The sequence below is a fragment of the Lepisma saccharinum genome, chromosome 11 (assembly GCF_977018435.1).
Source record: "Lepisma saccharinum chromosome 11, izLepSacc3.1, whole genome shotgun sequence".
In the NCBI taxonomy this organism is placed as follows: Eukaryota; Metazoa; Arthropoda; class Insecta; order Zygentoma; family Lepismatidae; genus Lepisma; species Lepisma saccharinum.
In genome coordinates this window covers 17,236,638-17,249,212 of record NC_139239.1, presented here as the reverse complement: position 1 = coordinate 17,249,212, position 12,575 = coordinate 17,236,638, and the positions used below count along the sequence as shown (strand labels likewise).

The following is a 12,575-nucleotide window of genomic DNA, read 5'->3' as shown; positions in this document are numbered from 1 at the left end:
CCCACTGTACGGGGAGAAGATTAGATGGAGGTCGTAGTTCAGCAATGTAAGGAACGAACGATATCCCCTTTTCTTGAGATTTCCTGGACACGTTGATTCTATCATTTACAGGAACATTTTCATGTACAATCTCTACAAAATTTCATCATGGCAGGGTTGTTACAGTGCACTACAACGCCAGAGGTCCCGGGTTTCAATCTCGACCTGGGCGTGGGTCTTCTTTGTGAGTGTTCCTTCATCAATTTCATCACATCATTACTCATCCTCATCTTGGCAATTAGCCAAAAGTGGCAGAAAAGAAAAGTAAAATAAATCAAATCAAATCTACAAAATCTGTACGCTCCTGCAGTTTCTCTCCATCAACAAAATGTTATTTCTTTAAATCTACACCATAGTGAACTATAAATAAACATGTCATATATTTCGTGTTTCAACTTTGTTAGCTGTGTCTATAATTTGTAACGATCGTACAACAATTCATAATTTTACTTAATATATCGTGTTTATTACGCAGTCTATATTTAAGGAATAAACCACACTCAGAGTGTAAAATTAAAATATAATCAGTCTTACAACACATGAAATCAAGCACACATCTTCGGTATATGTACACTCGCCTGACTTAGTAGTGCTAAAATTCGCTTCTTTATACATTTTTGTGCAATGTCGATTGAACTGCACCTTGGACAAAATGCTGTGTAAACAAGCAGCATTACTAAATAAGGCGAGCGTACAAATGACAAATCCGTTTTCTATAGATATACAGCAACGTAAATCTTTAAATGAAAGGACAGATTGTCTATCTCTTGGTTGTGTTTTCAAACTGAAAGCAAGTCGTAAACATTTTGAAGTTGGCACACGCGGAAATCATGGATACAAAGAATGTTGGATGTCTGGGTTGTTTTTTTTAAACCCTCTTCACAGGTGAAGGATTAAGGTTGTGGTTGTTCAGCTGCTGCTGCTGCCTCTGTTGGCTGTGGTGGTTCTGCTGCTGCGGCTGCTGCTTCTGCTTCCTGAGCAGGTGGAGGTGGTGGAGGGATATCTCTAACTTCTGGAGGTTTCTGGCTTTCCTGTTCAGGGGATGCTGGCTGCTGGTCGGCAACTTGTGGAGGGGCGGCTGGTTGACCAGTCTGCTGAACTGTTACAACTCTCTCACTCGGTTGAGGAGGAGGCAGAGCCTAAAAGACAGAAAGAAATCGTACATATTAGAGCTAGGGAATGAAAATATTTTAAAAACTGAAATAATCCCGATATTTTCCAATAATACATCAAATTCCCATCAGGGTTTCCAATTCTCATACTTTCATTTTCGACAGTCTATTTTGTTCAAGTGCCAATCAGGGGGTTTGCCAGCTGGTGGGCGAGGTCGGCTTCAGCCTATTGTGCAATTTTGGCCCGCCCTCTTCCCACTAAAATAATCTAATTGTATGATAAATTTTTCAGAAACGTTTACGGTAAAGCATGCATACAGGGAAGGATACAGAAAGAAAGAGAGGAAGATAAAGAAAGAATGGGGGAAAGAGAGAAAGAATGAGAAACAGGAATAAAGAGAAAAAGAATGAGAAACAGCAATAAAGAGAGAAAGAATGAGAAACAGCAATAAAGAGAGAGAAAGTAATTGAGAATCAAAGGAAGGAAGGGAGAAAGAAACAAAAGGATAGAGAAAGAGATGAAGAAAGTGAGATAGAAAAAATGGGATAGAGAAACAATTGCAGAGAGAGGATGGCATGAGAAAGAGAAAAATAAAGTAGTAGGGAAAGAAAGAGAGAAAAGGAAGAAGGATGTAAAAGACGGAGATCACAGAAGCAGAGATACAACTAAAGAGAAAGAGAAAGTGGTATAGACAAAAGATGGAAGAAAGAAAAGGATAGAGAAAGACGAAGAAAGAAAAGAAAGAAAGAAAGTAACAAAGAACAATGTAGAGAAGTACCAGGAAAGGGAGAATGAAAGATAATAAAATGAACGGGCATGAGAAAGATAAAGAAAAAACGGAGTAACAGATCCCGTTGCAGTAGCACTGAAAGAGACAATTTCACGCAGGTAAAACAGCTAGAGCAAAAAATCAAGGGAAACCAGAGCTGACTCGGTAGCTCGCTTGTCGATCTCATTGGCGGGGTAGTTAGCGCAGCGCGCTACGACGCCAGAGGTCCCAGGTTCGAATCCCGGTTAAGACATGAATGCTTGTGTTTATCTGTCTTGAATGAAAAAGTAGTGTATTGAATTTAATTGATATGATGTTCATGTGGGGAAAACTGTCAAGATATATATATATACTGTATGTTGGTATAGCAATCGCATGGTATGCCAGAGACTGACTCTCTATCTCTAGCCTCCTTAAAGGTTCGCTGCAGAAACACAGGCCTTCCATCTGTCCCTATCCTGAGCAAGATCTATATACTCTTTTCCATCCCTACCGATTTCCTTTACGTCCATCTCAACGTTATACCTCCATCTTCGTTTTGGCCTTCCTACAGGTCTCTTACCATCAGGTTTCTCAACAAGAATCCTGTAAACTCTTCTTTCCTCTCCCATTCGTGCCACATGGCCTGCCCACCTAAGTCTTCTTGATTTAATCATTCTAATAATATCTGGACATGAATACAAATGCCAAAGACCCAGGTTGGAATCCTGGTCGAGCCTGCATTTTCGTTGAAATTTCTACGCAGTGCTTTTCCTGTGTGTGCCAAACAATGTAAAGGGCACTGATTTATTTTGATATCAAAAGGTAACTGCATTTTAGAAACTTACAGCATTGATCTTTTATGTCTAAGGGGGTTGAAACAGCACCTCCTCTGCATTTCATGATTAGAAACTATTCTAATTTGGGTTGCCCCATGACCAGTGCCTGTAACTAGGGAAAACAGCTGTAAAAATGCCACGGCATTGGAAAGGCAGAGAGATAAATCTATCAGGTTGCCGATCAACACCTTCCAGAATCATGTGACTTTGCACAGAACGAAAATACACCTGAAAGTGTTCCAAAAGAAAACAGTTTATAGTTAAGAGTAAAAGATATCCTTTGCTTACCAGATCTAACTGGTGATTTGTGAGTTGGATCCACAACCAAACACAAGCATAACACAATTGGAGCTGCCAACTTAAGAAGGGAAGAATGAAATTCACAATGACAGATCAAAGAGGCTTGTTTCCCTATCGTTGGAGAGTATTGTGTGTTCCTTCTAATAATAATCCTCAGGGTTTTCACGCGCAAAAGGGCAGAAGATAATTTTCAAATGGGATAACTCATAATCAGCTCGTGATAATACAATGAAAAGTCTCGCTTTATGTGTCTCAGGAACTCCCCTCCCTCCCTCTCCTCAGTACGACGACAAGAACGTATATTGGGCTTGATACTTTATACTACTTTATACTTTGCGGAACACATTTAACCTTCACAACTACGTCAAGAGCCTTGGCAAATAGTCACTACCTTAAGATTTTCCACAAGCTCTCATTTATGGTAATTTGAGCACCAAATAAATACTCACACTGTAAAGAGCAGTGGTGGCCCAATCGAATGGCGTCCGACAGCCACGCGGGAGGCCTGGATTCGATTCCGAGGGCTGATGATCCCTGCATATAGCGTTTTTGTTTCATTCAGCCTCAAATAAATGAGTGCCTAAGGTAAAGGCGGCCGGAGAGTGGTGTTGATCACATCATCTCCAAAAATGTTCGAGATCGAGTCTGTGTGGAGGGCGACCTCCCGCCCTGTTTATTAAAATTTTGTTAATCTCTCGGGATAAAGAGCAAAATTCATGATTTCGCAAATATAACACATGCTATTTCTATGAGATGGAAAACGTCTCACTCTGTCCCCCTAAAGTTAAGCTCATAGTTCGATTCTGCTCCCCCCATCCCCAACAACCTGGATCCAAAGTGACGCCATTGTCAGTAATAACTCACCAATAGTAATTTTATTCATCAAATCAAATTAAATTAAGAATCATGAAAATTTCAACTGACAAGCTATATATAACTTGTCGCATTTCCAGCTGGCGGTTGACCTTCATGGCTATTTCTGTCCCCCAATCGCATCGGCGGTGTGTGACTCGATGGGTGGCAAACTCGGCTGTGAAGTAGAATCTGTAGGAGTAACATCTCTCTCCCGAAGCAACGTTGCCAAGCGTACAACTGTTTTTGCCAGTTGCATACCGATCTGTGGGTGGTCGTTCCGGAAACTTTATTGTCCAGGACCACGTGTGCAGTTGTACCGTTAACCCCAGTTGATTTCTGGTGTTCGGTGAACTTTCTCGCTTTAACGTACGATTGGCAACATGTGGCGTATCAGACGCTCATTTGTTTAGTTCGGATAAGAGCGTTTGGTGACTTGTGACTCGAAAATGCTCTATCTCAGTCGAACTGATCGCTGATTCGCTGTTGCTCAGTCGCCAGCTGCAAATGCGACTAGTATAGCATCAACGTGAGTTCTTACCTGTCTTGGTGCAGAAATAGTCAGCACCCCATCCGAGGACAGAGCGGAGATGACACTATCGGGTTTGACATCCTGCGGAAGAACATACTTCCGTACGAAGTGTCTGGATATGAACCCATGCTCGTCCTGTCTCTCCTCGTGCTTCCCTTCGACGACGATGACGTTCTCCACCGTCTTCACCGTCAGCTCATTGGGAGAGAACTGCTGGACGTCCAACACCACCTGGAAGCTGTCCTTCTCTGGCTGGACGCTGGAGACTCCAGTCTCCTCTTGGCTCACAGGTTTCCATGGACGATAATAGCTGGAGGACCTTACCAGAGATGGGCGGATCAAATCGCTGGAACGCAAGCCAACGCCGAAGTGCTGGTCTATGAGCCTTAGAGGGCGTTCCAGATCGCTCCACCAATCGCGAAGAATCAATGGAATTTGCGACATCTGTAACCAATAGAAATACTGTGTATGTACAATTCGCAAAGAAACACTAGAAATTGGAAGTTATGTTCATTTTTGAAGTTAAATTTAGAACCCCCCACAAAAATAATAATGATCATTATTGTTGAAAATATTTCCATGTCTCCTTTTTCCTCAAATTCAGTTAATCACCTTCGCAGGTTGATATTTGTAAGAGAAGGATAAGGAGAAAATTCCTCTCTTTTGATATTTGTACCCCTCTCCTGGTTGCCAGCTCGGTGGGTGCGCGAGTTAAGTAATCGAGTTTGTTTGAGATGAGGTTTAACTCCACTTCATGCACATATAGGCTAATCAGGACCAGGCACGTCGCCTGATAATGTTCGCATGAGCACGTGAACACTCATGTACCTTAAATTACATACGGATCAAGAAAGTGTAGGGCGTTACCCCCCCCCCCACACCCCCTATACGTCTTCATGGCGTGGTGCTATGCACAGGGGAGCACTTTACCTTTTTTACCTTTTTACATATTAAATGCACACACATACACACATATATTTTTATTCGAAAAAATACTGTTTCATGTTCGAGTATATACACAAAATTTACTCTGACACGACTTCTTTCACGTCTGATAACTTTTTTTTAGATAGTTGGTAACACTGACTCCACGGTGTTCCACGGAGGGCGTTGAACACAGTTGTTGTGCGTGGTGAATAGAGCTGACAGCTAAGAGGCTGTTGGCCACTATACCCCGAAGATGTTCACTTCGCTGTGCGAACACTTATGCAAGCGACAATACTTCTTACATTCGGCACCAGAGTGCAGCAAATACAAGGCATGTCTAGGGGGGACATGCTACATAGTTGCAAACTTTAGCGACAATTCGCTAAACCTGGCGGATTTTAAGGGGGAGAGGGACAATTTCCCCTAGGTCCTTCTTGTATTACTTCAAATATAGCATGATTTTGGTGGAAAATTGTTGAAAAGAAATTGAACTGTTATTCTCACTTTTTCAATTGAATTTGAAGTTACAAGGGAGAGGAGTAAATCTGCATTCAGTACAAACACATTGTGAACACTCGTATGCGAACCGTACGCGACGCCACTGATCAGGACTGAACCTACAGTGCAATGTGGTGCTTCCATCGGGTATCAAACCCGAGACCCTTTAATTAAAAAACGACTAAGTTACCACTATACCATCGGGGAAGACCGAAGATCAACTTTCATTCTTGCAATGGAACTTCCCGGGTTTGAGTACCGAACTGGAGAGTGGGAGTCTTTGTGAGTATTCCCCTTTATCAATTTAATCTATCCCCCATCCATCCTCATCGTTGTGATTGGCCAAAAAGTGGAAGAAAAGCGATGATAAATAATAAAAAATACAAATACCTCTTCTAGGTGCAATTCTTACCCTGAGGAGGGGGGGATTTTGGAGGGAACACAAATTACTTATTACGTAAGTATTTGAAGTAAGACTTGAAGCTTTCCTGGCGACGAATGATAAATAGATTCCCTCGAGCTATCGACCAGCTACGTCACGTTTGCTCTCGAAAGCTTGGAATGTTTTCCACAACTCACCTGGTCGATAGTCCTAGAGAATCTATTCATACATAAGTGTTGATTAATCTTATTTTTTCCTCATTATAAAACTCTTTGATTATGCCTTGAAAAACAACGGTGCTTCAACCAGAAAGACAAGTATATTTTTTTGCAGGCATCATTTCGGACCTTCGTGGCGAAGCCCGCCTCGATCCCAGGGGTCCCGGGTTCGAATCCCGGCCTGGACATGTGTTCTTGTGAGTGTCCATTCATCAATTTCATCCTATCATCACTCATCTTCATAGTCGCTATTAGCCAAAAGTGGCAGAAAACGACACTAAATAACAAAAATCAATTCAAGATATCGTGAATTTACCCGAAACTAACATTTCTGAGCGTCTTTTTTTACAGCATCCACTACGTGAATACCCTGATGGAGGCCTAGAACAGATCTTTGAAATCTGGCTGTTTTTCTGAGCGTTAGAACAGATTCTCTTGAAGAAGATAATTCATTCTGCCACCACAGCTGGTAGTAATATTGTTTTCCACTTCACATTCCATTCCCGTTTTAGGCTGTGGCTTGCACGGCGTTACTCTTCCCTCTTGAGCTCCACGTCAATATCCAAAAGGGATGTTCTCAAGTTCGGCTTTCTAAAAATACACCACCAACCAGCCCTAACTTACTCGTCACCAATGAGAAAAGCGAGAGAGTAGCTTTTTCTCTTTAAACCCTGAAGGATATTATTTGTTAAAAATGTTCGTTATTTCATTCGAATTGAAGCTTTTCCACTTCTTATAACGTCAAGTAATTACTGAATATTCTGTATTTTTACCAGAACGCGTAAATCATAACGTATCTATACGAGCTACGCCGTATCGAGTACGCACTAAAGGGTCGTTATTGACAACATCTACAGATTATAAATATAATGAGCTTTAAACTCCATAGTCAGTAATTATAATGAGTTCCAACGAGCCTAAAGATCAATTGTATTTTAATCATTCATCAGGCGTATTTTAATGACTTATCATGTTTACTTTAATGTATATATCATTTATATTTTATTGTACCTCTTATTGTATTTAGTATTTTTTTGTACAGTCACATCTATATTATTCAATCTTGTATTATAAATTTACGACTTTTTTGTATTTACATGTATACGTTACTGCTGTACTAAGGCCAGCCAGCTGTTTTTCAGCAGGATAATACTAGCATAAATAAAAATAAAAAAAAACACGACGCATTATTGAACCTTCTGACATTATAGTAGAGCGACAATTATAACTGGAAGCACTGGCGTACGCAGAGGGGGATGATGGGGCTACAGTCCCCTACGAAATGTTGAGATAAATCAAAATATTCAAATAAAAGCAGTGAAGAACTCTGGAAAAACTGCAATGGTAAATGTAAACTAACTCTAAAATCACCTCCGTATGACATTTTTGAGAGTGGAAAGTTTTAAAAAACGAAATACGTTATTGAATATGCAGCCCCTAGAAAGCAACTAAATGCTACTAACCTTTACAATTCCAGCCCCTCCTGAAAAGAGATCGTGCGTACGCCAGTGACTGGAACCAGGGTGCGAAATCATTTAAAACTAGTGGGGGGGAAATATCTTATTCTACAAACCCCCCTCCCCCACAAACATACATATAAATTATACGATATACATATTTATAATGTTATTAAAAGTAAAAATAAATTACTCAATTAAAACAATTATTATGATTATTAATTAGAAATTAATTTGTTACTTTCATACATATCAGATAGTGTAAAGCAGCTAACTAATTCCTTTACTAACCGGTTAAAGATATTAATAAATTATGAAATAGTTGAAGTGGTTTTATTATGTGTAAGTTTTTGTTTAGTTTGTGCTTTATGTTAACGTAAATCAATTAGATTTCATAGTTATTATTGTCTTGCATTCTTGTTTTTACTTTTACTGTGCGTTTTGATGTAGATTTGTTAATGATCTCTTGAGAGAGAAAGCATTCAACACTCACAACCACACTAATTTGTGTGTGTTTTCGATATTATTCTTAGTAAATAAAGTATATTTGAAATTAAAAGTAATTGCTTATCTTTTCATTGTTATAACAAAAACTCTTTCCCCCGGTAAATTTTTGAGGCCAAGATTGTTGGTGGGGGAAATCCCCCTGTCCCCCCAGGATTTCGAACCCTGACTGGAACTATCATTCTATAGCTTTCACCGTAACTTTTATTTTCGAACTGTTGACGATTCCTTAAAAAATTAGCTGCAATTGACAAACCAAGAGGGAAAAAAATAGTTTTTCATTATTTGCCGTAAGCTTTATCAGAAAATGTTATTGCTTTTGTATAGTAGTACATAACTGGTTTTGTTTTTGTGAATAATATAATTCATTCTCATGTTATTCTTTGATATTGGATTCTACATTGAGTGATGTCCTATAGTTATACAAATAGAAATTTCTCACTAAATGGAATGCTCTCGGACTTTATTCTATTGAGACTGGTTTTTACCGAACTTTTTCCCAGGCCGGAACTCAAACCCGAAACTTTCGGCGGAGTGATCGTGAGGCGAGCATTCGAAGAGATCAGTCACTAAGTCGAGCTGTAGAATACAATAAAATGTATTGAGGCTAGCAACGATGTATTAAAATACCTACCTCTTTATGGTTCATCATGGATTCGAACTCGCAATCTCCAGAATGCGAATGTCATATAAGCGTTGATTGCTGAATTGCCCATGTTCTCACATGACAAGCGATGATTCTTTGAAAATATGGCGAACCAGGCCATAATTTACGCTATATATGTGCAGGCCCGAGTATAAAATCATGAGTGCCCTCTATATGGCAATTCAGTGATACCCCGTGCACTACGAGTCTGCGTGTATTGCTTGTGGTTTACATAGTCCACGTACAGTCACCTGCAATAAAAATGAAACACATGGATCCTTAAATACTATATTCCTGCAAGACGTTGTGTGTGTTGCCTAATTTTACGGCGATGGCAGAAGCGACCATTAAAAACATGCTATTAAAATACACTTTTCGCCGGAGAGTTATGCAACACACGTAACGCATTGCACGGAAGCAAGTATTTCAGGATCTAGGGGTCCCATTTTAATTGCCGGTGGCTGTACATGAGTATATCCAGCGGGGAGCAAGGGACGCACTTGCTCCTCTGGAAAACAAATGGTGAAATTTTTCGTTCGGATCCGTGTTGTTGTTATGTGAAAAGTAAAATAAATGTTCTTCCTTTTTCAAATAATTCAAAATAGTGCAATGCCCCCCCCCCCCCGCCAGGTAAAAGTCTACCTACGTCCGTGTCTGCGTAGATAATGTTGTTCGTACCAAAAATGAAAAAAAAATCTCATTCTTTTTCAGACAGGAAGATGTAAAATGCAAGGGGCGGGAAACCAAAAAAAGTAGAAGTCATGAGTCAAAAGTAGTATTTTCTTTTCACCAATTAAGAGAATATTTCCCATTGTGTCTGGTACTTAACAGACATTTTTTTCCGCACCTACATACAAAATTACAAGATACTTCTCACATATCTCAAACTTTATTTTTCGGATGGGACTGGAATACTGATTGATTTTACTTCGCTTTTCTGCCACTTTTGGATAATCGCGAAGATGAGGATGAGTGATGATACAATGAAACTGATGAAGTGTCCTCACAAACATCTATGCCCAGTCCGGGATTCGAACCCGGAACCCCTGGCGTTGTAGCGCGCTCTGCTAACCACGCTGTCACAGAGGCCGGTAGGGACTGGAATACTAAAGGTTGATATTAGATAGTTACGTTCTAGGAGAGGAGGAAAAGGATACACAAAATATTTCGTTTGTTTAGGTCCACTTTATGCACAGGAAGGCTAATCGGGACTGGACCTACAGTTTAAAGAGGGATCCAAACAACTATGTGCTTTCACCGGGTATCAAGCACAAAATATTTCGTAATTCAAAAATGTTCAAAGCCAAAATTGTAATCAGGGGGCATTTAAAAGGGGTTTACATTTATCACTATGTTTTCCCACGGGACTTTTCCTGCTTTCATTTTCATTTTCTCAAAATTACGGAGGGGTCTGTAGCCTTGTGCACGCCAGTGTCTACGTCTATTATGATCTACGTTGTCTCCGCATGGCATGTAGACAATCGCTATTTACGCATCACGCACATCACACAAGTTATGTCAGATGAATAGTTATACGTTTATTTTCAGTATTTTTATCCCATTTCAAATACATCAAATTTTCATTTTGTTGACCACCCCTCCCCTAATTCAGGGCATGTTGTCAACTGATTTAAGACCAGAACATACGCAACTTACCTTAACTTCCCTAGAAGCGACGATAGCTACCAGACACCGCCTGTTGGGAGTAGTGCGTGCAGACTGCCTCTGCGTCAGGCTTCGATGCAGTTTTTAGACCTAATATACGTTGGCAACCTCACTTCACAGGAACACGCACAAACGCCCTCCCGCCAACGTTAAAATAAGAGAAACTGCAAAGGTTTCTTATTTCCACCTCCACGCTGACGTAGCAGCAGCATTCCGGGTCGACAAATCTCACGCCAATGAGCCCATGTGGAATTCGTCCAAAATTTGCAGAAGGCTTTTCTTTTTCTTTCTTTTTAAACCTCGTATGAGTGTTCAACACGGTACGTTAAGTTTGAACGCTAATTTAAACAGCCTTGGTTCTTATTTCTTTCACGCACTTGCTCACGTATGTCAGGTTCTACGTGGCGTGGATGTTTTGAAAATCAGCAAAACATATTTTTGGCAAGTCAGACAACACAATGGAATTATTATATTCTTGATAAAAATATGAATAGTGACTTCGTTGCAATCTAACTTGGGATGTCGTGACAGACACGCAGGAGCGTTCTGCGTGGGGTCTAACGGTCACGATAAAAAAGGTTGTAACTGCGTTTTCTGTGTAACCAAGACATGCCTCACGAGTATATCACACCCTGGCATAGCCATACAGGCGATGTAACCAAGGCGAGGAGGAGGGGTGGGGGGCGAAGGTGAAGCAGGTCATTCACACCCTCGAACTATCAAATATATATTTTGCAAGAATTTCGATCTTATCCTTGCATAAAAGAATGGGTTGTTTGTCGAAATATTCAGGCTCCAGTGATGCGAAGCTACCAGAAGTCTCGATTTAGTCGGGACACTGCATTCTTTTCAATGACTGCCCTGCGCTGAACCATTACCAATATGTGCCATTTAATTTATAAATAAGGTAGATGAGCCTACTAGAAAATTAAACTAAGTTTTATTATTGAAGATTGACTAATAATGTTAAATTTGCACAGACTTGCATGAATTGCTATATATTATTAATATGGTGGGTTTATATGTTAAATACTTCATTGATAATTTTTATTTCGAAGACAATAGATACAAGGTACTTATGAAATTATTCTTGTTCTGATGTACACTATGTTGCCATTCGTCACCGGACACCCCATACCAGAACGTTAATCCGGTCGCAGCACCACATCAGTATCATGTAGGGCCACCTTTAGCCGCAATGATGTCCGCAACCCTTCGAAGAAGACTTCCCACCAATTTGTGATACGTGTCGACGGGAATCTTGCCCCATTCCTCCTGCAAAGCGGCAAACAGCTCAGTGGTGTTTTTTGGGCGGCATGGCCTGGCTCTCAAGCGGCACTCCAACTTGTCCCAAAGGTGTTCAATGGGGTTGATATCTGGACTTTGGGCTGGCCAATCAAGTTTTTGCACACCTATGTCCTCGAACCACGTGTTGATAATGCCTGCCGTATGACATGGAGCATTGTCGTGCTGAAACAGGTATGGGCCAATAACGAATTGTTCCAACAATGTCGGTAGCCCAGAATTGTCCAGAACCTTTTGGTACGCATCGGCATTCATATTTTCCCGAACTAAAACAAGAGGGCAAAGACCATACCACGAGAAGCAGGACCACACCATAATGCCACCTCCACCGAATATCACTGTGGGTACGATACAGTCCTGTAAACAGGGTTCACCGGGCATGTTCCACACCCACACATGTCCATCAGACCGCACATCTGGTAGCGCGACTCATCACTCCATAGGAGGGATTTCCATTGTTCGAGAGTCCAATGGCGGCGTTCCTTGCACCACTGTAACCGACGGGCCACATTGCGGGCTGTGATATGTGGCTTGTGAACTGCTGCGCGAC

The 12,575-nt window shown here is 40.8% G+C and overlaps 1 protein-coding gene across 1 annotated transcript; it reads right to left on the bottom strand.

Annotated features, from left to right (window-relative positions):
- Nucleotides 1-539: 539 nt before the first annotated feature.
- LOC145994653 (protein lethal(2)essential for life-like) lies at nucleotides 540-10,894 on the bottom strand. The gene is made up of 3 exons (XM_083130759.1): nucleotides 10,712-10,894; nucleotides 4,433-4,867; nucleotides 540-1,178 (listed from the first exon to the last, which is right to left on the bottom strand). The coding sequence occupies exons 2-3, from the start codon at nucleotides 4,865-4,867 to the stop codon at nucleotides 933-935; spliced, it is 681 nt and encodes a 226-aa protein (XP_082986885.1). The 5' UTR covers nucleotides 10,712-10,894; the 3' UTR covers nucleotides 540-932.
- Between the last annotated feature and the right edge of the window lie 1,681 nt (nucleotides 10,895-12,575).

What these genes read in the sequence shown, in the direction of transcription:
- LOC145994653 (XM_083130759.1), bottom strand. Translation starts at nt 4,867, where the DNA reads ATGTCGCAAATTCCATTGATTCTTCGCGATTGGTGGAGCGATCTGGAA. An exon ending in CTATTTCTGCACCAAGACAG is followed by an intron (nt 1,179 to 4,432) that starts GTAAGAACTCAC and finishes TCTGTCTTTTAG; the next exon opens with GCTCTGCCTCCTCCTCAACC.